We start from the raw sequence: 26047 nt of genomic DNA, 5'->3' as shown, positions 1-26047 counted from the left end.
TAGTCTCGTCAGGTAGCTTTTGATTATCGTGTTCGTTTGACAGCATCAATTGATTGCATAAGATTTCTTGTAAGTCAAGGATAACCATTTTGTGGTTGTGATGAATCAACAGACTCACTTAATCATGGTAATGTTCTTAAACTGTTAAGATTTCTTACTAACTATAATGAGGATATAAATAAAGTTGCACTGGATAATGCTCCCTCAAACCGACATCGCCTAATATTCAAATAAGATATTATCAGATCCATTGCATATTTAACTACTAATTCTATTCTTGGAGATCTTGGTGATGAATTATTTATTATATTGGTTGATGTGGCTCATGATGTAACTTTTAAAGAACAAATGACAGTTGCTTTACGATTTTTAGATGAAAGGGGAAATATTGTTGAATACTTTCTAGGCATTGTACATGTAAACGACACTACTACCACTTAAGATTGTTATTGATTTTTTGTTGTGTCAATATGAATTATCTATGTATAATTTGCGAGGGCAAGGATATGATGGAGCTAGCAATATGAGAGGAGAATTCAATGACTTAAAAAGCTTAATTATGATGGAGAACAAGTCTGCTTATTATGTTCATTGTTTTGCTCATTAACTGCAACTTTCACTTGTAGCTGTTGTTAAAAATCACATGAGGTATTTTACTTTTTTTTTATGTGGTTGCACAATTGAACAATATTGTTGGAGCGTCATGTAAGCGAAGAAACATATTTTGTGAGAAACAATTGAAAAGGTTATTAAAAGAATTTGCAATGGTAATATCCTCACTGGACGAGGTATAAGACATTAAAAAGAGATGGGAGCACACGTTGGGGTTCACATTATAATACATTGTTGAGTTTGATATGCTTGTATCCTTCAGTTATTGATATCTTTTATTTGTTGAAGAGGAGGGAACAAATCATAAGCAAAGGACGCAAGCAAATAATCTGTTGGAATTGATTGGAAAATATGAATTTATATTTCAGATGTACTTAATGAAGAATATCTTAAGAGTCATAAATGATTTGTCGCAAGCTTTGCAAAAAAAAGATCAAGACTTCGTAAATGCCATGATGCTTGTGAGATCACGCAAACATCAACTGTAAATCATGAAAGATGATGGTTGGGATTTGTTACTAAATGAAGTTTTTTTATTTTGTGTTAAATATGAGATAGTCATCCTGCACATAGAAGACTTATTCTATTTTCATGGGAGGTCATGACGAAATGTTAAAGGAAGGATAAATCTTCACTATTATTGCATTGAAACATTTTATGAAGTGATAGATATGCAACTTCAAAAGTTGAACAATCGCTTTAACGAGGTGAATACAAAGTTGTTATTATGTATAGCTTGTTTTGATCCATTAAATTCATTTTCTACTTATGATAAGAGAAAATTACTTTAGTTTGTTGAGTGTTATCCATCCGATTTTTCCCCGATAGAGTTAATGTATCTTAAGCATCACAACTTGATAGCTTTATTTTTTATATGTGGAGTAGCAATCAATTCTTTGAGGTTGTGGGGATTGACCAGCTTGCTAAAAGGATGGTTCAATTGAAGAAACATCGTTTGTATTCTTTGGTATATTTACTTTTGAAGTTAACATTGTTATTACCTGTTGCAACTGCAACTGTAGAGAGAGTGTTTTCAGCAATGAAAATAATCAAAACCTCATTTCGTAATCGGTTGAGATATGATATGGTAAATGATTGTTTGATACTATATATTGAGCGAGTTGTGTTTGATACAGTTGATAATGAAGCTATTATTCAGCATTTTCAAAGTATGAAATTTTGGAGAGTGATATTGTAAAAACATATGAAGTATATATATGACTTTTATTATATATTCTGTGTTGTATTATTTTTTTTTATTTATTGAATTCGCTCCCTATTGAAAATCCTATTTACGCCACTGATACGACATTGGTCACTGATTGATAATGAGAAGATAATAGTTTATCGGACGACCCTGGGAGGATAGAATAGTATTGGTATAGCCTGAAGTTGTCTCAATCGGGAGTAGTCGTATGATTGAGAGCCGATATCTCTAACTCAAGCAAATACCATCCTTTAAGCATTCCCAAAGGCTCTTAAGGATGTAAGAATAATGATAGGAAACAAATAGCCATCAATAAAGAAAATCTTGGTGAGTTGGCCCCAAAATATTCCCTCTTGAAGGGAGAAATCAGTTTCAAGGTTAGTCGACCTTGCGAATACGGGCTTGATGGCCTTACAAAATTATCCTTCCTTAATGAGAAGGGTAAAGTTAATCGGGCTCTTCGCCCTTAAAGAAATATAGATACTTAGGGTCCTACAATGTGATGTTGGAAGTTGTTAATATGCTACTTCGTGGGAGGCTTGAAGATGAATAACTCCTCGGGTGCACGCTCTATGGCTTGGTCCAAACTCAAGAAAGAGGAGTCCTTTCTAAGCAGGGATATTTAGCTTCCTCGAACTGAGATATACAATCATAGAATCTTGTCTTCAATCAAGAGAACATGTGATCCACCAGCAAGCTAGTAACTTTTGGATCCGACCAGAACTTCGCCGCCCATTCGATCTCCTGGGTAGTCAACTTTTCGTTCTTGTTAGCCAACTCAACTTTCAAATTTTGAGCTGTATGCTTGTAAGTCTTTGAGAGTCTAGGCTGAATAAAACTTGTTAAGGGACTGAGCTCTGGCCTCCTCAGCTTCTTGGGTGCGATGTTCAGCATCTTCTACCCGCCCTTCTAGCTTGGATATGATCTTCTTGCTTAGATTGTCATTCATCTCCTGAGCCACTTCCAGCCTCTACCTGTTGAAAAGAATGAAAAAATCTTAGGAGCCAAGAAGATAGTAGGGAGGCTGGGAGCCATAGGATTTCAAGAAATTACCATTAGAATTCCTTGCAACATAATATCACATATTTGCCTCCAACTCAGCAAAGACAAGGGGCCGGATAACAAAGGACCAGCTGCCCTACTGACAATAGGCGTAGTATCACTCGTGCGAGGATCTGGAACAGTAAGACCGAGCGGGTTAAAAGTAGCAAGGCTCAACCTCCCTTTGGGAAGAATCGGGGTATTCTCCTCTTGTGGAACCTCAGTGGAAGTGCTGGGGAAGTCTGCACCATAAGAAAATGATACACTCCTTGCTAACTTATTTGAAGACAATGGGCAAATCAGGGATAAACAAGGGCTAGCCACCCCACTAGTTGGATATATAGAGACACCCGTTCGGCGGGTCCTGAGGGGTATGCCTGGAATATCAGGTAGGGAAGAAGGAGACACATTCCCTAATGGTTCATTCAAGGAGGAAGAGGTAGAAGACAAATCCTTTGAAAGGAGAATAGGAGCAACTAATGAAGATTGGGTAACACATGACCTGATCCTGGTCAAGCGGTGGCATACTCCGGCCAGGGCAATCACTGAAATGGGTTTGAATGGGGCAGGGGCAAGCTCTTAGCTAGTAGGGTTAAAATTATGGAACGCAAAGGAAGAGGAGGCTTAAAGTCCTTACCAAGTAAGGTGGAGACTCAGCTCAGTCCCGTAGATTGATGAATTAACAGATAAGACATCATAAACAAACATCTCATATGACACGCAGTAGTGCTTGAATTGGTAATTGAAGGAGGATATGTGATGCACCAAAATCCATCCCTCATTGAGCTAATGGAAAACAAGTGTATCTTTTGAATTGAGTTATTCTCATTATATTGCACTTTGATATCTCAAATTACCCTCTATACATAGACAATGATTGCAGGCTTAGTGTAGCTCTCGTGATGATGGGATTCACGCAATACTCGGTCGGGTAATATTAACCCCATTAATGGGTGCGATTGTCTTTCTTGCTATTGATGACCAAAGCGAGAGGCCTCCTAGCCACATTAGTCATTCTTATTCTTGGCTGAGGGATCTAGCACTTCTCCCCGGTCCATATACAAAGGCCATTCTTATTCCTTACTGAGGGATCTAGCACTTCTCCTCGATATGCAAAGGTCATTCTTATTTTTGGCCGAGGGATCGAGCACCTCTCCCCGATCTAGATGCAAAGGTCATTCTTATTTTTAGCCGAGGGATTGAGCACCTCTCCTCGGTTTAGATGCAAAGGTCATTATTCTTGGCCGAGGGATCAAACACCTCTTTCCGTCCAGAAGATATACTTACGCTAGGTCGCAAGACCAAGCTCTTCACTTTGGTCTCGATGAAGAGGATCTCCCTATTTCGGAATTTCAATTTTTCCTCCCCGCGCGGGACAGCGATGGTGGGCATCGGCAATATAATGTTTAGTTAGGAAGGAGAGGGGATTTCTTCTATCTTCCATTGCCACCTAGGTAGCCCGCATGATTAGATTTAACTACGTACGAAATATCAAAGTCAAATCCCTTCACTTTTTACCTCATCGGACTTCATTCGACTTCGCTCTTTACTCTAATTGGGAGGGGGGACATGTGATGATGCTCGGATAAACCCTATCAGACCCCCGACCTTGCAAGACCAGATATACTCGACTGACCTCCCTTTTTTCCTAACCATGGGAGCCTGATTAGCTTTGGGCCGAACAACCCCATCAGGGCCCGCTATGGAAGAACTAGGCTGAGTTGGCTCTTCCAGGGTAAGTATCCACTAGTGCCCCCTTAAAAAATCGACATACAAGCAAACAAAGCCGGTAGTACAGACTAACAGTTGTTGTTACAGACGAGGAAGTTCACTTGTGTGATCGGTTAATGGGTGGCGCCTTGCTCGTGCGGTTATCCACGCTTCCCATCTAGGGCTAGTGCGACAGCCGACATGGATCCACTTCGGCCGAGGCTTTATAGGTCTTCACGCAGGTAGGTGAAGGTGTGGTCTTTCTCGACACTTGCTTTTGTCTTTCTCCTTTGAGCTTTTTATGCTCCTCTTTGTCCCTTTACCGACTTGACCGTCAGAGGTGCAACTCTGGTAGCGTCGACCCTCGACTGATGCTCGTTGATTTGTAGGCTCATTCCTCGAAGGATCTGTTGCGACCGCTACCCAAAGAGGAGGAAGGAAGGAGCCCGAGTAAGTGAAAAGTGACACCATCATTACCTATGCATTATAAAAAATTAATAGTAAAAAAATCAAATAATTCATAATTACAACATTAACAAAATTAATATAATACATTCAGACATATTCATGTTCAAAAAATTATTGCTTCAATATGGCATATGGAAATGATATTTTCATGTCTTTCCAAACTTTCTGGCTCTATCAGCTGGTTTTGGTCAAAATCGGCTGATGGACTAATCGAACTCGGAATGATATGTAACCAGGTCATATGTGTTCGTATAGTTCTTTTGATTATCTTCATGCCCTCAAACATCATTTCTATACGTCATATTAAGAGCAATAATTTTTTGAACATGAATTAAATTTTTTAATTGATTGCTACAATATAGCAATCGATTCGGGACATTACTGCACTAATAAACAATGGCCGAATTGATTGCTAGTGTAACAATCGATTGGGGGTAGGCACGTGCAAATACGGAGTAGCAAAAATGGAATTGAGTACGTGATTTGGTAATTTTGAAACTTACCTACATGATTTGTGTATTCGATAACTTTGGCTACGTGGTTCAACAATTTACGGTAGAATTTGAAATATATATTTTTTTAAAATTTTTATTTATTTTAAATTTTCAAAACTAATTTAAGGTTTGATTTTAAATAAATTACAAATATGAACTCAAAATTTAACTTAAAATATATTTTTTTTATTTAGTTCTTTATATTTATAATAAATAATAATAAAAATATTAATTTATATAATATAATTATATTAGTTAATTAACCATTTATTTAATTAATTATTAATTTATATATATATATATAATTATAGTTTATATAATAATTAATTATTAATTTAAATTATATATATATATATATATTAAATAATACATTACATATTTATATATATAATTTAAATAATATATTTTATAAAAAAATTTATATAATATAATAGTAATTATAACATTTAAATTTAAATTTATTTAAATATAATGATGTTAATTAAAATTGTTATATTAAATTTTTTAATAAAACCTTAATATCTCGATTGCATCTTTTCTCTTGCGTTTCTGCCACATTCTTCCTCGTGCTCGTGAATCAGTTGTCTATTATGATTTTTTCATCGATCGCCAAAAACATCCTTTAATGGCTTAATTAATGCATTCAAGGCTTGATAAATGCCAAACACATTCCATTGTCTAATCGCTACTAGATTTGGGGGTATTTGTTGTGTTCAAATTAAAAAAGTGAGCTCAAGTAGTCTCATATAAAATGTTCCTTGTTAAAATTTATTGTGGTCTTATTTAGTTTTGTATGATAAGGAGTGTACTAGATTTTCTAATGTTACCTGACACCTTATTTGATGATGCCGTAGGAATCCACAAGGTCAAAAGTTGCTTTTCCCAACATTTTCAAACTAAGAATTTGACTGATCTAAAGTAATTTCTATAAATAGAATGTTCAAGGGTTGACATTTATCTCGTAATGCATATGCTTGATATAATTGAAGTTAATATGCTAAGAGCTTTGATCGTGTGAAACTCCTCTAGATCCCCAATGTTAGATTAATGTGAGGCAGAGAGAATGATTATATTACCTAGGGAAGTATCAAAGATTGATTGGTAAATTGAACTATGTAGCACTATCACTACACCTGAAATCTCATGCATGGATCTCCTGTGTCATGATTGAGGTCTTCTCTATATCATTGGTACATAGTTGAAAGTTAGGCAGGTTCCCCATATATAAGCAGTTATTGTTATTCTGGGGAGTGATTTGACGTCTTAAAAAAAGCAAGAAGTGGTTAGATCAAGTGCAAAACAAGAATATAAGGTTGTAGCACTTATTTTGCCCAACAATTAATAGAGTATGGTAGTTCTTATATAATCCAATGAAATCATATTGTGATAATTGGATTGCCATGCACATTACTTATTCAGTCTTTCATGAGAGGATTTAATGCAAGGATAGTAGAGAAAAGGTGCAATCTGAAATGATTTTTGCATTGCTTTCTAGTTTTGAAGATTAGCTAACTAAATATATATTTGTAACAAGTTGGTAGTGTAATACCTTTCAACCAGCTTGAGGTAGAGTATTGAACACCAAAATATTTCATTCTAAATATGTAGGGGTCTTTTTGTAAATATACATGATTTAATTGATACATAAGCGGGGAATCTTGTCACAACAGTAAAATTATTGCCGTGTGACCTAGAAGTCACATGTTCAAGCCTTGGAAATAGCTTCTTGCAAAGTAGGGTAAGACTCTGTACAATAGATCCTTCCCCGAGACCCCGCATTAATGGGAGTTTCGTGCACTGGGCTACTTTTATTGATAAATAAATAGATTAGTTAGGGTTAAAGAGATCCAAAATTTTCCCCTTCATAGGTTACCATCTAAATGCAAAATGGAGCTTTGTATGTCTCTAAGATCTTTTTCACTTTTGTCAAAGAAGAAAGGAGATTTACAATATAAAGGTTGGCTCTTCAACATATATCCTGGTTTCACCTATATAGTCATAATGATTTACTTCTTGAAATATTAACAAACTCATCATGTTAGCTAGATAAATATATGATATGGTTTTATCTTATTACTGAAGATCCTGTTTTTCAGCATAGTGGTTTTGATTGCAGCCACTTATGCTCCAAAGGATACCCCATGCATTTGCTTTTTGCAGCTCTTTTAGATTTATGGATTTGATAACCAAAACATGATTAAATTGTATTGGATACTAGGTGATTGATAGAAGGACAAAGGGTTTGGTTGAGGAAATAATAGATGGAAAGATAGTTCTCTCCATGAGAGCAATATACCAATCAAAAGTTGGCTTGACACTGATAAATGCAGGTACTTCCATGTCTTCACCAAATTTTCTTTGTTATCTAATATGCTCAAGTTTTTTAACATTATGCAAACAAATCCCAATATTTCTTATTCACAACTATGTAATGGCTGACTTGTTAACAGCTCATGATTCCAATTTGCTTGCATTGGCATTCTTTTTTGTGTTACTATCTAGAAGTTTGAATGGTAAATTTAAGATTTTCATGGTACTAAAACAATTCCTTGTTGAATTTGACTTAAAATATGTATCTTTAAAAGTTATTTAATTAATGTTCAAACATTGGTGGCAAAAGGTGAAATTGTCACCTTGGCTCCAGCATGGCCCATTGTCAGGAAGGGAAGTAAATCACAGGGGGAGAAGGCTTCGCCAACAACAACAATACACGCAAGAAGGGTTGAGGCAAGCAGGGCATTCCGTACCCACTAGGAATTGACTCAGGCTTATTGACAGCAACATCCTTGCATGACCAACTGCGCCAGCCCGTGGGCAATTGATGTTCAAACATAAATATATAGATGAAAGTTCTTCAAAATTGTCTTTATTTTTGAAAAGTTTAGACTAAATCCGAGTTAAATATTAATGCAACTAGTGATACAATACTTAGCAAAGCATTTGTAGTATCAAGGATATCTCTTTGCATTTGTTGCAATTTTCAACAAAGATATACTATTTCGTGATGATGTGATTTGAATTGTATAACAAGCTTGGGATTTCAAGTATTTTTTTTTTTAAGAGGTTCACTGAAGGGGAGCCTTGGCGCAATGGTAAAGTTGTTGTCATGTGACCAAAAGGTCACGGGTTCGAATCATGGAAACAACCTCTTGCAAAAAGCAGGGTAAGGCTGCGTACAATGGATCCTTCCCCTGGACCCCGCATAGCGGGAGCTTCGTGCACCAGGCTGACTTTTTTTAAAAGGCTCACTCTAATGCATGGATAAGAGCATCCTTTTATGTGGCATTGTCTATATAGAATCTCTGTATTAATTAACATTTACTTTTAATTTTATTCTTTAATTACGTAAAATCTATACATCTTTAATTTTAAAATATTTTATACTTATAATCATTCAACCTTTATTAGGTAGAATGCTAAAATGAGCAATGTAAAATGAGACAATTTTTACAATTGAAGCAATTTCAAATTTGAAGCACATAGGAATTTTCATTTTTTGATGATTTAATTTTTTTTGAAATCACATATTTTTATGTAATTATGTGAAATATATTTATAAACATTTGATAAGAACTTGAGCTTAAATAAATTTTTTTATATTTAATATGATTAAACCCTAAATAAAAAACTTAAATGGGGTGAAATAATATAAAATTATATAGAAGAGAGAGAGAGATGAAATAATTTTTTATCTTTATTCATTTATGTGTAGGTATTTATATACATCACCCTATAACTATGTCTATCTATTACGATCTCTACAATTAAGCTAATTACACACTCCAAGATCAATCCTTATAATTAAGCTAATTGCACGGTCAAACATAAGATGCAATCCCTACCATTAAGCTAATTACATGATCAAAGATAAGATGCTATAACTATTCAACACTCCCCCTCAAGTTGGAGCATATATATCAACCATATCCAGCTTATCATAGAGTTCTGAGAATCGTTTCCTCCTAACACTTTAGTGAAGACATCATCAACTTGATTGGATGATGATGTGAATGGATTGATAATTTTCTAACTCATTATGCACTCGTGCATAAAGTGATAGACAACCTCAATATACTTAGTCTTCTCATGAAAAATCGGGTTACTTGCAATGTGAATAGCTGCTTGGTCATTATAGTACATATAGGTAGTGGTTCATTGTAAGTGAATTCTAATTTTTCAAGCAAATTTTTTAGCCATAACATCTCAATCACATATGAGTCATGGCTCTATACTCAGCTTCGGTAGTTAACCTAGCAATGATAGTTTGTTTCTTACTTCGCCATGTTACTAGATTTCCCTTACATAAGTGTAATACTCAGAAGTGGACCATCTGTCAATTTTTATCCAACATAGTCGGCATTAGGATAGACTTCGATCTTTAGGTATCCATTTCTCTTAAAAGACAACCCTTTCCTTGAAGATTTCTTAATGTACATAAGAATCCAGATCGTAGCATCCTAGTGAACTTCCTTCGGCTTAAAACGACTTACCATTCCAACTGTAAAGGAGATGCCAGGTCTCGTTAGTGTTAAGTATATGAGTTTCCAACAAGTTGTCTATATTTTACCTTATCTTCAAAGAATTCTCCGGTATCATTCCAAACACTTGGATTGATATCTATAAGAGTATCAACCGGCTTCGTTCTAAGCAATTCGGTTTCTTTGAATAAATCTATAGCATACTTTTGTTGCCATAATGAAACTCTAGTTTTGTTGTGAACAATTTTAATTCCCAAGAAATACTTAGGATGTCAATCTCATATCCTTAGTAACAAAGTGTTGCTGTAAATACTTCTTATTTTTGTCAATGCTACTTATATCGGATGTCATAAACATAAATAATAAGAATGATAATCTCATTCGTCTTATGTCATACAAACACAGAATGATCATATTTGCACTATTATATTACTGAATTTATCAAACCAAGCTCTGGGGGCTTTATTTAAGACCATAAATAGTCTTTTTAAGTCTGCAAACCATAGTAGCCTTCTCCCCCTTGAGCATCATACCCGAGGTTGCTCCAAAAAAACGGTCTTATGCAAATCACCATAAAGGAAGATATTTTTCACATCTAGTTGATACATTGGCCAAGATTGATTGACAAGCAAGGAGAACCGAACTCTAATAGAAGTCGGGTGGGTAGTAGGAGAGACCGTCTCAAAGTAGTCATCATAAGTTTGGGTAAATCCTTTGGCCACCAGGCGAGCTTTGCATCGATCAATAGTATTGTCATCTTTATACTTCAGAGTAAACACCCAACGACAGTTGCAGGCATAGGCCCCCAAGTACCACGAGAGATAAGGGCGGACATTTCTTCATCCATTGTAGTCTGCCAAGCAAAGTGTTGATAAGCCTCGGAATAGGAAGTTAGAACCTCTGTAGATGAGAGAGAAATAGCAAAAGTGCGGAAAACAGGACGAAGGTAATCAAATGACATATGGTTAGACAAAGGATGGGTAGTGCAAGAACGAATATCTTTACAAAGAGCAATGGGCAGATCAATATCGGAGGGGCGAGGAGTATCAGGAGCTACAGTAAGAGGAGGCGAGGGACATGAGACAGGTTCTGAGAATACCTTGTATACACCTGCAATGGTTTAGGAGACGGAGCATTTGCAGTGGGAGACATGGATGGTGGGATAGGTAATGGAGAAGATGTTAATGTACTAGGAGACTAAGCCAGATGGGGAAAAGTAAGGTTGTGACTCAAAAAACGTAATATTATCATAGGTGTAATTGCGTTTTATGAGCGGGTCAAGGCAATGATATTCTTTTTTTGTGTACGTGAATATCCAAGCAGGATGCATTTAATAGAACAAGGAGACAATTTATCCAAGTCATAGTAAAATTATATATAAAACAAACACAACCAAATATGCGAAGGAGCATAGAGAAAATAAGTTTGTTAGGATAAAGACACGAGAGTGGGATATCCCCACGTAACATAGTAGATGACATCTATTTATAAGGAAGCAAGCTGTGAAAACAACATTATCCCACAAATACTTAGGGACATGCATGTGATAGAGAAGTGTAGGAGTTACGTCTAAAATATAACGATGTTTGCATTCAGCAACTCCATTTTGTTGGGAAGTGTATGCGTAAGATGTTTGATGAATTATGCCATAAGAATTTCAAAATGTAGAAATCGTTTTCTAAGTGAACTCAAGTGCATTATCAGTACGAAGAGTGCACAAATTAACATAATATTGGATTTTTATTTTATTATAAAATGATTATAGAACATTAAGAACATCACTTCTATTTTTGAGTAAATATAACCACGTCATGCGGGAATAATCATCAACAAAAATTATAAAATACTGAAAGCCCCCTCTAGACTCAACTCTATTAGGTCCCCAAATATCACAATGAACAAGTTCAAAAGCAAAAGGATTATGTTTATCAACTCTAGAAGGAAAAAATATGCGATGGTGTTTGTCGAACTCACATGATTCGCATTGAAAATCAGTAACTGAACAAAAACTAAATTTTTAAGAGAGAAAGGAGATGGGTGACCTAGACAATAATGACACTGATAAGGAGACATCGTTGTTGAGAGTGCACGGGGACATGCAGGTGTAATAGAATCCAGATAGGATAGGTCATCACGCTCATGCCCTTCACCAACTATCCAGATAGGATAGTTAGCTTATAGATAGTAAACTTATAGAAAATTTCGGTGTGAAGAGAATATTATTAAGAGTGATATTGGTAGTGGGGGTCTGACAACATCTAATCCCATAATTGGAGAATAGATACCATTGATTAGACGTACAAAGGATAAAGATGTGGAAACAAAAGATGAAGATAAAACAGACTTGTTACCGGTAATATGGGTAGAACCATCAAAATTCAACATCCAAGACTTATTATAAGATACCGCAAACGCACCAATAGAGGATGAGGCAATAGTGGCAGAAGGAATGTCAGCAAAAAAGTGAAGTAATTTCTCATAATCAGTACGAGAAACAATGACCAAATCGTCGTTAGGTGATGGTGTCGATGTTTCAGTAGATGCACTGTTAATCCAATTAGATTTATCAAACTTTGCCCAACACTTCTCAGAGGCATGCATGAACAAGCACCCCTGGTGGTATCAGATCCACAACCACGATTGTGACCACTATTATGACCCCGTGAGAACCCCCGACCACAATCACCTATAGCCGAAGTATTGAAAGATGGGGAAGAACTAGTGTCAAGACGGTCCGTGGTCACACGAAGGGACCGAGATAGAGCATTCGATAACGTGGGAATGCTATCACTTGTCAGTAGATTATCCCGAATCGGTCGTAGAGTGGAATCTAAACCAGATAGGAATTTTGCGACCCAGAATTCCTCCACAAATTCTTTCGAGTAGTGTCACACGAGAGAGGATAGTATAGTAGAATTTCATTGGCAGCCCCCTTAAGAGTAGCAAAATAGTTACTAACAAACTAATCGTCTTGTGAAGAACGAAGAGATTTTCATATAATTCGAAAACACAAGAAACATTCTTGTCATAAGAATACATGTCCCATAAGGCATCCCACATCTCTTTTGTAGTTTCAACGAATATACATTAGTGCTTACGAACTCCTCCATACTATTGAGGAGCCAAGCCATAATAGAACAATCGCCCAAAATCCAATATGAATATTTCGGATCTTTAGAATCAAGAGGGCCAGAATATGTTCCTACTTCTTATGGGACCAAGGAATAGTTCAAACGAATGTGACCATAAGAGATAGTTGTTCTCATTCAATTTAATAAAGGTAGCCAAATTAGGTTTAGAATCTGAAGACGTCATTGTAGGTCAGTGGCAGAAACTTGAGTAGTAGATTAGAGTGGCGGCGATGACAAAGTTTTGAGTAGTGGCGACACGAGAACCGCCAATAGGAAAAGAGAAAAAAGGATAGAAGGTTAGGTCAAAGAAAGATCAACTTTCGTCAGAGATAAATAATGCTCTGCTCTAATACCATGTAGAAGAGAAAGATATTTTTCTATATCTTTATTCACTTATGTGTAGGTATTTATATACAACACCCCAAGATTTAAAATTTCGACCCGTGCCGAGGTTTCAACCCTAGACCGGAACGATACGACTTCGGTACCGTATCATGTCGTGCCAATATAATTTCGGTATTTTTTAAATATAAAATATATTAATTAAAAAATAAAATATTTAACATAAATATTTAAAAAATAAACAATATAAAAAAATAATCTTTTAAAAAAGGAAAAGATATGAAAATAGATAAATAAATAAATAAAAATTTTATTATAATTTTTAAATTAAAATAAATAAAATATAAAATTAATTAGATAATTTTATTAGGGTTTAATAAAATTTCTTTAGATTATCTCTATCATCGCTAGGAGTTGATTAAAATAATTAACCTAAGTTTAATTAAAAATATCTGAAATCCGATACTACTCGCGAGCGAGCTCGACTTTGGCGTTGCCGCAGGGTTGCGCGACTTCGGCGCTGCCGGTTGCGCGACCCCTCAGCTATGGGCAGAGGAATTGCGTGACTCCTCCGGTGCGACCGTGGTGGTCATGTGACCCCTTTACAGTGGCCGTTGGGTCACGCGACACCTCTACGACGGCAGCAGAAGGGTTATGCGACCCCTCCGTTGTTGTTGTGGAGTCGAGCGACCCCTCCCGGGTCGCGCAACACGACGCAGCAGTTGTGGGTCTGGTGCCGGGTCGTGCCGGTTCCAGTCGCCGAGCGGAACAAGATGTTTCGCCCGTGTCATCCGTCTCGACACGACACTTTAAACCATGCATCACCCTATAATTATGCCTATCAATTACAATCCCTACAATTAAACTAATTGCACGGTCAAAGATCAGATGCAATCCCTATAATTAAGCTAATTACACTGTCAAAGGTAAGATGCTACAATCATTCAACAATATCATATGGTTTTAATTTAATTATGTTTGTTATATACAAGTACAACCAAGCTTTTATTCTTCAAGTAGGATTGACTATATGAATCTTCCTACGCCAATGAGCTTGATTCCCTACTATATCATCACCTATATTTAAATCAATTTTATCATATTTTATCATTGCTAACCACGTTTTCTTTGCTCTTCCTCTTCCTCTATTAATGTACGTATTTACTATGGTCTCATATCGCCTAACTTGGATATTTATTAGTTACTTAAATATATATTCATACTATCATAAACGCATCTTTTGGAGTTCTCTCAATAGACGTACTCCTGACTTTTGCTTTAATGTTCTCATTTCTTAATCTATCTATCCTCGTATGTTTGCACATACACCTTAACATCACCTCTACAACTCTTATCTTTTACTCATGTGCTCGAGTTATAGTCTACATTCAACTTCATATAACATTACAAGTCTAACCGTTATTTTATAAAACTTTCCTCTATGCTTTAAAAATATTTTAGGATTATAAAGAATACTTAACAACTTCCTCCATTTCAACTATCTTACTTGTATCCCATGTAAAACATCTCTGTCAATTCCTCATTTTTTCATAAACAAACCTCGATATTTAAAACTCTTACGACTCTAGTAATGCATCTCAAATTCATCCATGACTAGTGTAAAAAAATATGGACATAAAGTTGATCTTTGATATAACCTTATTACAAAGAATACCCAATATCCCCCTCCATTTCAACTATGTTACTTGTAGTCTATGTAAAACATTTCTATTGATCCCTCTATCATTTCATAAACGAACCTCGATATTTAAAACTCTTATAACTCTGGTAATGCATCTCAAATTCATTCATGACTGTAAACAGATATGGACTTAAAGTTGGTCTTTGATATAACCTTATTAATAAGAAATTCTTAGGTTGATCCTCTTGGAGTCTTTACTTTGATCATTACATCTTTATATATATATATATATATATATATATATATATACAGGGAATGAAATACCGTTTCGTGCCGCTCGGCATGGACGATTTTTATCGTTCCGCCGGGGCGGCCAAAACCGGCACCGGAAGCATCCCCGTCTTGATGTTATCGCAGGCAGCGCCGGAGGAGTTGCGGGATGCTTCTGTGGTGCTGGAAGAGTTAAGACGCTTCCGAAGGTGTCAGAAGCGTCTCGCGACGCCTTCGGCATGGGATGCCTCCCGCAGCGCTGAGGGCGTCGCGGGACGCCTCCGACACCGGCGGAAGCGTCGGGTGATACCTTCGATGCCATCGGACGCCTCCGATGCCACCGGATGCGTCCAACTCCACCAGACGTGTCCAGCGATGCTTCCGGCGCCGCCGGACGCGTCCTCGTCCTCCCCCATAATCCGTCGCGTCTCGCGTTGCATTAGTTCTTTTTTGTTTTTGTCTTTTCATTTTTTATTTATTTAATTAATTTAAAGAGTTCCTAAGGTAAGTGTGATATTTCGAACAATTTTTATAAACCCTAATTAAATTATCCTAATAAAATATATAAAAAATATATTTTAAATTAAAATAAATTTAATAAATTTTATTAATTAATATTCTAAAAATTTATTTTTAAATATTTTAAATTTCATTTAAAATTTAAAAAAAATAGTAATTCTATTCATATTCTAATATTTTTTTATTATTTTGTATTATTTAATTTCATTTAAAAAATTCTTTAAAAATTCTAAATAAATTTTAAAAAATTCTAATAACTTAAATTTATATTCGGATAATTTTTTATTATTTTATATTTTTTACTTGATATCTTTTACTATTTAAAATATATATTATTTAATTAATAATTATTTAAATGATTAAATGGTTAATTTATATAATTATTATATATCTTTGTTTTAATTTATATATTTATTATTATAGATAGATCAATTTTAATTAAGTTATTGATAGATCAATTTTATTTAATGAAAATTATAATTAATTAAGTTATTGATAGATCAATTTTATTTAATGAAAATTATATTTAATTATTTTTTCTAACAATATTAAGTTATTCAATAATTGAGAACTTATACAAAATCAATATACAACTTATTTTTATATACACCATACACATATTTATCTTATAATTGCTATATATAAATAAAAAATTACCGAATTCGTATCGGCACGGCACTATACGATACCAAAACCGTATCATTCTAGTTTGAGACCGAAGCCTTAGCACGGGTCGAAATTTTAAACCTTGTATATATATCCTGAATGATTTCAATTAACTCTGCTAACAACTTTCATTTTTTAAAATTCTATACATTATTTTTCTTAGGACTTGATCATAGTTTTTTCAAGTGAATTAATATCATGTGAAAGGCTTGCTTTTTTTCTTGATACTTTTTCATTAGTTGTTTGAGAACATATCTAACTTCGGTATAAATCCAAATTGATTTTCAATCACCTTATTTTCCTTAATTTTTTTCTATCATCTTGTTTTCCATCGTTGATCTTCGTTTGTTCTATATAAATATAATTATTAAAGTAGGATGAAAAATAAATAGATTCAATATTTTTTTAATTTTGAAACCTAAAATATTATATATATATATATATATATATATATATATATATATATATATATAATTCGATTACGATTCGATTGAATTAAATTTAAATTTTATTTTTTGATAAAATCACATTTAAATATGAAAATATAGTTTTCTTAAAGTAATTAATCAATGTCTATTATAATCATAATTAATCTTTCAAACTTACAAAATAATACAAGAAAAAAAATCAAATGATATTAAATACAAAAAATAATTTTATTTTAATTTTTATATTTTAAATGATTTTTAAATAACTAATTAAGCTAAATGAAATTAATATTTCTAAAATTTATTTTAGGATTAAATAAAGCATGTCAAGTGGATATGATGATTAAGGATAAGTGGAATCAAACTGAAATCTATTTGAATTTATTTTGGTCTATTAAAAACTAAATCAAATTTATATACAGGATAAATGGTTTAAACATTTAATTAGGATAATTGTGTATTTTTATAAAATTAGAAATTATTAAATTAGTTTTTTTTCTTTCTTCCTGTTACATCCATGTATCACTATTTGTTACACTCACATCCGAGTATCATTGTTAGTGGCAACTCGTGTTCTCTCTCTGCCCGAAGCCCACTTTCTTCCATTTGCCATAGCCCCATAGCTTTGCACGCCTCACCACCCACCGTTGCTCACCAAAGACCCCGCTACCTATAGCTTCCTTGACCTATCGCTTGCAGTAGCCACTAGACTGACCATGATGCAACAATCTTCAATCTGTCTCTGGTAACTTTCCTTCTCTTCCCAACTTCGGTGTTGGTGCTTGTGTCAAGTGTTTCACATGCTGAACGGCGGATGGAACAATAAATTTCTCCCTTATCAAACATTGAGCTAAACAGAAGAGAATACTTAGTATTGAGTTCAATAATTTATTGAACTAGTCTGATCCAGTTGTGTTGTTTAACATAGTATAAGATTTCAAATAATGGTTGCTACCACCCTAGATTACCTTCCCAAAAGCAGAATAAGGAAGTCCGACATCTACTGAAATTCATGCCATCAACAAGCTACATTGAAGGGGGAGAGAAGGGATGGTGGAGAATCAAGAGAACTCAGAGGAGCATTGTAGGGAGTAGGTTGTTCGAGAACGGAGAGATCCTGCCTGGGAATTAGCAGGAAGGATTGGGTGGCACTCGCACTAGGGTAACAAGAGGTTTCTCCCTAGCTCACATTAAGGAAGAGATCTTCCTAATGCTTGCAATAAGAGGCTGAAGCAGGAGATGAGATGGGGTCCAGTGCACAGGATAAAGAGTGGGCTTTAATATGAATAAAATCCTAAATTAACCCAATGGGTTCATCCTAACCTCTAGGCTAACTGTGGTTCAATCTGGATTTGGTTCAATTTTAGCTCAGACTAAACCTTTACTCATTTCCCCAATTAATCCACCCTATTCGATTCCCTAAATTAATTCACAACTCAAGAATTACACCAAATCAATAAGGTATATATTACAAAAACGGAGGTCTTATTTTGATGCATGGAAGTCAACTTGCTCGCTGCAGAAACAAATGTGGAAGGCTAGAAAATCTTGAGTAAGTGCATGGAAGAAGAGGCTGGAGTGAATCAGATGCATGCCAAGGAGGAGAGGCCATGCTGCTACATCAAACAAAAATATCACTAAAGAAGACTAAATCCTTACCATAAGATTCAATCGTATTGATTACCACGTTAGTAACAATAGCAATATCATTCAATCAAGGAATCAATTAGTATGCACATATTTATAGCACTATAGCTAAATAGAAAAAGAATCCATGTGAGACTTAATATGCATTCAAAATCTCAAACAGCATAAATTGTAATATTATTGTTTTTCTTAATTGTTGATTTTGCTCCTTTGAATAAAAAGTGTATTCTTTTTGGTCAACATGAAATCAGGCTTATGCACCTCTGACATCTTATATCTTTATCACATATGATAAAGTTCTATTTTAGGCATTCATCCTTTATGTCACAGGAATTTTATTGAATGTGTTATATTTTTACAGGAGTCAAGGAGTTATTACAAAGCATCTCGGACAAGCAAGGGAAGAAGATGAATTCTATTGAGTCTGCAGAAGACATACCCAAGTTCATTGAGTTTTTCAGTGTAAACTTCCTTTGTTTGATGCTTAAGCTAGTTTCTTATGAATACTACTAATACTATAATTAACTGTAAGCTGTAAACAAAGAAAAGGGATCATGCATGACCTATAAGAATCTTGTGATTCTCAAGATTGTACTATGCTATTATTTATAAAGAATTTAGACACTAGCATATGTACAATGAAAAGGTAATTATTTTCATTAAAAAACGTAGCAAAACTACTCATATTCCAATTAAAAATAACCTTAACAATTTATGGTACAAATTGTTCTATAATATATAGGTCATACGAACAAAAAGTCATCCTTTTTGTTTTCTGTTTTTCTTTCTGATAAGTCAAAGCATTTTTTTTTCCCAATCCTGTCTATCCTATCCATCCAAAGAACACACATTGAGCAAGGATGAATAAAAGAAAGCAAATATGCCTCCACCAATATGCACTTCAATATCTTGGTAATCAAGAAGATGCATGGTGAAATTCTTACAAAATTCTAGAGATTAAATAAATTTGGTAAGTCTTTTCCTTCTAGATATTAAATATACTTAGTAACTTATTATTCTGGAGGTACCAGTTTTTTTTTAAATGTCAGTCTAATATACATATAGAAGGGACTGTAATGAAATCGTGTTCTTAGTTCCTGTAGTTCTTATTATTATGAAGATACTTTGATATACTGAATCCTTGATAATAATAGGAAAAAATTGTTGGCTTAATAGGTTGGAATTTTGTGACCTCTGTATCCAATGTGCTAAGTTCTGTTTTAGATTTATCCTGAATTAGTATCTGCAACATGGTTTCCATTGATACAATTTTCATATTAGTCATATTTTTGTGATGATGTAGGGTCAACTTAATATGGATGAGGCCAAGTATCCAATTGAGCATTTCAAGGTATTTGTTCAAATAAAGTTAACAATGTTTTTCTTCTGTTTCCCTTTTTTGTTTTGTGGTTTTTACTGTGGTTTCTCACCTCTAATGAATCGCTATCTAGCAAAGAAGTAAGCTTTTGCGATGCATATATATACTCTTTCAAAGCATGGACATGTGTAAGTATTATGCTGTTGATCAATATAGTCAAAGAAAAATTCCACATCTTTGATTACATATGGCATTTAAATAACAATAACCACTATAATCTGCAAGGCCAAACTCATCTCGTATCTACAAATACACAAAATTAAAGGATCCAAGAAACTTTCCAATACCATCATTTTTTATATTTTTAGCACCAACTCTCCAAAGAAAAAGTTGTCACAATTATCCTCTCTTATCTCCACTAGAAATGCTACTCATTACTCAATCTTATCTCCTAATTAACCATAAATAATCTTGATATATAACATAAATTACTCAATCATCAGAGAATGTTCAATCATATAGATCCTTGAATACAACAATTGATTCTCAAATAAAGATACTCAAGAAACCAAAAGGGATTAAGAAACAAAGCAAAAAGTTTGATGTTGTAGGGACCACTTTGTAAATAGTATACATTACAAGGGTCTAAATGAAATAATATATATAAGTAAAAGGGACTACCTAGGGATTATGGATATAATTAAATCTTTTCTTTTTCATGATATGAGATATTTTTGCAGTAACCGTACAACACCAAACCGACTGCCAACTTGTCTCTTTATTCCTTGTAGTCTTTGCCCATTATTCGGCCACCTACATTTGCAGTCTCCAATAGTTCTTCAATGCTATCACATGCTCACCCACGTGCACCGCCACCCACCCACACACTTCCACTTGTGCTTGTCCACTTACGCTTGTTCGTTTGCACATCTTAGCTCATGTCCTCCTCAACTTGCACACGCTTGGCCACACGTCTCTACCCATGCAAGCCTCTACCCATGTATGCTAACCCATGCACCTCCACCCTTGCACACTCTCTCTATGCCTTAACCCACAAGATTCCACTCGTATGCTTTTGCATGATTGTGCCTCATGTGTGAACCTGAAGCCTCTCTAGTCGAACTTGTTTGTATAATCATACCCTAGGGGGTAAGTCCATATGGTTTTTGATGTGTTTGATAAAAGTTTAAAGTTAGATTCATATCGTATTACATTGTGTCAAGTATGTAGTAATTGGTTACTTGACATTTTTGTTGCAATAATAATGGGAGAAATCCAAGTGGATAAAGTTCATTATGATATTTGGCAAGAAAAGGAAAAGTCTAATGGTCATTGTAAGATGGATAAAGTTTAAATGGGTCGAGGTTGATCATATATTTGGTAAAACAGAAGCCCCGCATGTACTAACAGATTTGGAATACCAATAAAAGTTGCTAGATAAGGAAAACCTAGAGGTAAAGCCTTTTGGTCTGAGAAGTCCCAGGTCAAGGTGACTAGATACTTGCTAGATGAGGAAGATTAAGGTCGATTAGATACCTAGCTAATGAAGAAGGTCCAAATGCAAGGCCTCTTGGCAAATGAGAAGTCTTAGTAGATCAAGATTAGTCTAGGCACCTAGCAAATGAGGAAGTCAACTAAAAACATAAATAAAGTTCTAGTAAGTCGAGGTTGAATAAATCACTATTATGTAAGAAGTCTCAGAGATAAACTCTTGGCATGTGAGTAGTGACAAATTATAAGTGACATCTATTTTGAGTGCAAGTAGTTTTAGATAGGCAATGACTTTGATTGAGAAACTAGTGTTTCAGAGTCAAAATCAATGAGTTAGTTGATTGTTGCTCACATTTAATCTATTCATACGGTTAGTCAACTAGGAAGTCGATTGAAGACAGAAAAATGAGAAATAGAAGTTTCTATTTCAAGTTTAATAGATTAAATGACTAAACTTATTGAATGACAGACTAGTTGACTAAGAATAATTTTTTATTTGAATTATTGTACTATTAGAAAAGGTATTGCCTGGAGAAGTCGATAGTGATCACAAGGAGTTAACTGATGAGGTTCAATCAATCGACTAATGAAACATTCATTGTCAGAAAATTTCGTTACTAATAGATTAGATCAGTTTACTGCAAGCAAAAAGGAGTTGATTAATGAGATAGTCACTAGAGCAAAAAGGAGTTGATTAAGGAGTCCATTGTCAGAGTCATGGATTGGTAGGTTTTGTCGAACGTTAATTTAGAAGAGTCGATTAGAAGGCATTTCAGTTGACTAGGTTTGAGTTGATTGGATGAAGTAATGGTCAAGCAAGTGGATCATAATCGACTAGAAGGCATTATAGTCTTGAGTGTTTAAACAATCGACTATAATAGAGTTGAGTCAATTGGATGAACTAATGATCGAGCAAGTCAATCAGTCGACTATTTAAGGTTTAATTAGTCGATTATAATGATGATTGTTTTCACCCTCTAAATATGAACCAAAGACACTTCAAATTAAACAATATTGCACCTCGATATGCTTCAATCTACAATATTTCCTTCATCAATTTCAAATCTTTGAAGTGTTTTTTAAAAATTTTGTTGTTGTTTTCATTCTAATATTTTGAGCTTAAGGTCGTTACCTCCATTCTCCATATTTTCCGATCTCTATTAGTGCACTTCATTTATTATTTTCTCTATCTCAAAAAGGATTTTGAGACGGAGAGGAATAGTAGTTTTCGTGGGTTGACTCACCATATGAGGCCATAGGCCATGGAGTAGGAACTAAGAGTTTTAAATCACGTAAGTCGAAGATTAGGATGCAGTATTACATCTAGATCAACATCAAATACTAGATTGTCATCAAAAGGGGATTCAAAGCACCAAGAGACAAAGAGGGAAAAATGTTTAAGAAGGAGAAATGAAGCAATTTAAAAATTGAAGCAAATGGAAAGGCAACAAAACATCTGATTGATACTTTGCCTAATGAGGTTTTAAGCAAACTAGGCGAGTACGTGGACACAAAGGAATTGTCAGATAAACTAAAAAAACTACTCCAATGCACAAACTATCAAAAGAAGCACCACAAGACGAACCACAGATCAGCGAAGGAACAACCGAGAATGGAAAACATTTAGAATGTCTGCATCTAAAGAAGAAAATAAAGAACCCTAAATCTCATCTGAACTTGAAGCAGAAAGCATCAGAAGCCCTTTGAGCCCTACTGCTGAAATCTCTTGTACTCTAAAATTCAAACACCATATCATATGCTTTGCATGCAAGGAAAGAGGACATTTCAAGAACTTGTGTAACAAGAAATGTCCAAGCACAAGCAGAGGAAAAAGAAGAGCACTGAACCAGAACAAGCACCATGAAGGGATCACAAGAAAAAAGGACTCAAACCGAAAAGGGTACATCATTTAAAACATAAAGTGCATATTCTAATATGACAATTGAAAGAATATGATAAATGTTTGGAAGAGTACGTTTCTATTTTATTACACCAACAATTGTTTTTTGAAAATCAAGCATCCATGATAGGAAGGAGCATGGTTGACATTCATGTGTTTGCTTTGAGCTATGAATCATTACCCACACGGAAAACTTATATGCCATCCTACCATAGGGTGTCATATGACTATAATGGATTTACTGGACCAAGGTTGATGTCAAGTCTCTGAGTCTATCTTAAGAATCCAGTTGGGACCAACAACTCTTAGGTCTCAAAGAACTATCTGCTGAAAGACTTGAGGAGTTCCAAAGAGGAAAAATGGTAAATTTATCCTTAGCATTTTGGCACACCTAAAGGTTATTTATAGTTATTAAATTTTTACAAAATTGCATTAATAGCTTGATTGTGTATTGAGATATCTAGATTCTAGAACACAAGTGAAATACTAGGACTTAAAATTTATTTTCGAAATAAAAGTTAATTGATGTTTTGCTTAATATCAATCAACAATCAGTTAACTCATAAGACTCAATCGATTGAATGTTATTCACCTTATTTTAGTTTTACTTTTTTTTTATTTGCATGAATAATGGATTAATGGTAAAGACATAGAGTCTTCATGTTTTCAGTTACTAGAGTTTGGAGATTATGGGAAAAAAAAATAGATGTTAATACATCTGCAATATAGTATTGGAATACAAATTTAAAACCCAGTGATGTGAACTTTTTATTAGCTGTGCCAAATAATTGATACTTTGATACAACAACTGACTTTTGAGCTAATATGAATCAAATCAAAGAGGATATTAGTGTGATAATTATTTATTCTTATTATTCTTATAAATGTCAATAGCATACTAATACTTTCAAATATTTTTGTTTACAGACCTTCAATGAGTTTTTTATTCGAGAACTGAAACCTGGTGCAAGACCTATTGCTTCTGTTGGACGTGATGACATAGCTATTTGTGCAGCTGATAGCCGTCTGATGGCTTTTAATTCTGCAAAAGAGAGCTTAAGGTTTTGGATTAAGGTGCGATGTTTACTCCCAAAGTCCAAAATTAAGTCCCTTTTATTAACAATCCTTAATGTTAGTCCAAAATTAAGTCCTTTGTCTATCAATCCTTAAAGTTAGTCCAAGATTAAATCCTTTTGTTAACAATCCTAGGGAAAAGGTTTGAACTTTTTTTCACAATTTCTACATGCTAAATTCATTTACAAAATATTACTCGTCTTTTTCGATCCATGGTCCTAAGAATTTATTTGCATTATGCTTTAAAATGCAATCAAAATCGTGCTAAACATCTTAGAAGAAAATAAAATTTCCAAATTAGGTTTTGTTGCTATGATGGGCTTTACATGGCTCTAATATTTTGGGAGTTTATTATGGAAAATTGTGTCAAGCTAATGCACATCCTAAAGAAGTTAGTTTTGTAAATGACTTTTCCATTTTTATACTATTTGCAAGACCTCTATCTAGAATGCATTTTTAAATAACTATATTATCAACAGCTAATGGAATACATATAATTAGTCTAAAATATAGATTTATTCAATCACAGATAAATTGGTCTAGCAGGAAATTATTATTGATTATATGGAAATATTAAAGCAGCCTAAGGATTTGCAATTTAATCACCATAGTACAATCCATTTTCTCTATAAATGCCACTTTTATCATTCCATGAGGAAATAAATATTTCTCACTTTCCCTGCGCCTAAAAAACAAAAAAAATAAAAAGAAATATTTATGATTGTATTATTGAAATTATTAAAAATATATTAGTTTACTAATTGAAAGTTGTTACTGAAAAATCCTAGAACTCCTTTTTCATACCTTTCACCAACCATGTAGTACCCACATTTAAGCGATTCGAATTAAACAACCCAACTCCAAAGATTATGCATTATGAACTGGACATGATACCAAAAATAAATTTATGTTTGAACATCATAATAGTAAATAATTCTTCGAGAGAGCAGAAAGTGCAACCAACTAGTGCAGGAACTTAAACATACTATCAATTACATAACTCGACATCGACATTAGGACCCAACATCCTAACGCATGTAGAAACTTAGACAAATAAAAGAGTCCCTTGGATGTGCACTGTCAGGTACAAGAAAGCTCATCCGTCAAGTCCTTCTATCTCCTCATTACCTGCACCATATGGATCTAGTGAGTCTAAAGACATAGCAAGTTCAACCATTTATAAAAATTACATCCGTTCACATTTAAGAGAAATATTCCTTTTTTTATATAATTTACCATATAATGACATTAGTTTTATAAATTTCCTCCTCATAAATTACAAGAATTCGGTTCATCAAATGTAGTTACTTTATACTTCAACCTTTGATTGTTTGGCTAAATTTTTATCGTAGTACTAGGTTGGTAAGGTTCACCGGACCCTTTTTAAGCCAGATTCCCAAACCCCTCTGTATCATAAAGGTTCACCAGACCCTTCTTAAACCGAATTCCCAAACCTCTTTTGTTTTGGTAAGGTTCACCGGATTCTTCTTAAGCCGGATTCCCAACCCTCTTTTGTTTTGGTAAGGTTCATCGGATTCTTCTTAAGCCGGATTCCCAAACCTCTTTTGTTTTGGTAAGGTTCACCGGATTCTTCTTAAGCCGGATTCCT

General features: G+C 34.4%; 1 protein-coding gene across 1 annotated transcript in view; it reads left to right on the top strand.

The window, feature by feature from the left end:
* LOC122045583 (phosphatidylserine decarboxylase proenzyme 2-like) overlaps window positions 1-26047 on the top strand; it is a 101964-nt gene that overhangs the window by 68205 nt on the left and 7712 nt on the right. The window contains exons 12-15 of the mRNA XM_042605865.1: window positions 7751-7862; window positions 19017-19117; window positions 19959-20006; window positions 24292-24438. Of these exons, the coding sequence (XP_042461799.1) occupies window positions 7751-7862; window positions 19017-19117; window positions 19959-20006; window positions 24292-24438 (408 nt within the window). The remainder of the gene's footprint in view (window positions 1-7750; window positions 7863-19016; window positions 19118-19958; window positions 20007-24291; window positions 24439-26047) is intronic.

This window comes from Zingiber officinale, chromosome 2B, assembly GCF_018446385.1.
Source record: "Zingiber officinale cultivar Zhangliang chromosome 2B, Zo_v1.1, whole genome shotgun sequence".
NCBI classification, from domain to species: Eukaryota; Viridiplantae; Streptophyta; class Magnoliopsida; order Zingiberales; family Zingiberaceae; genus Zingiber; species Zingiber officinale.
This window is presented reverse-complemented; position numbering and strand designations above follow the sequence as displayed.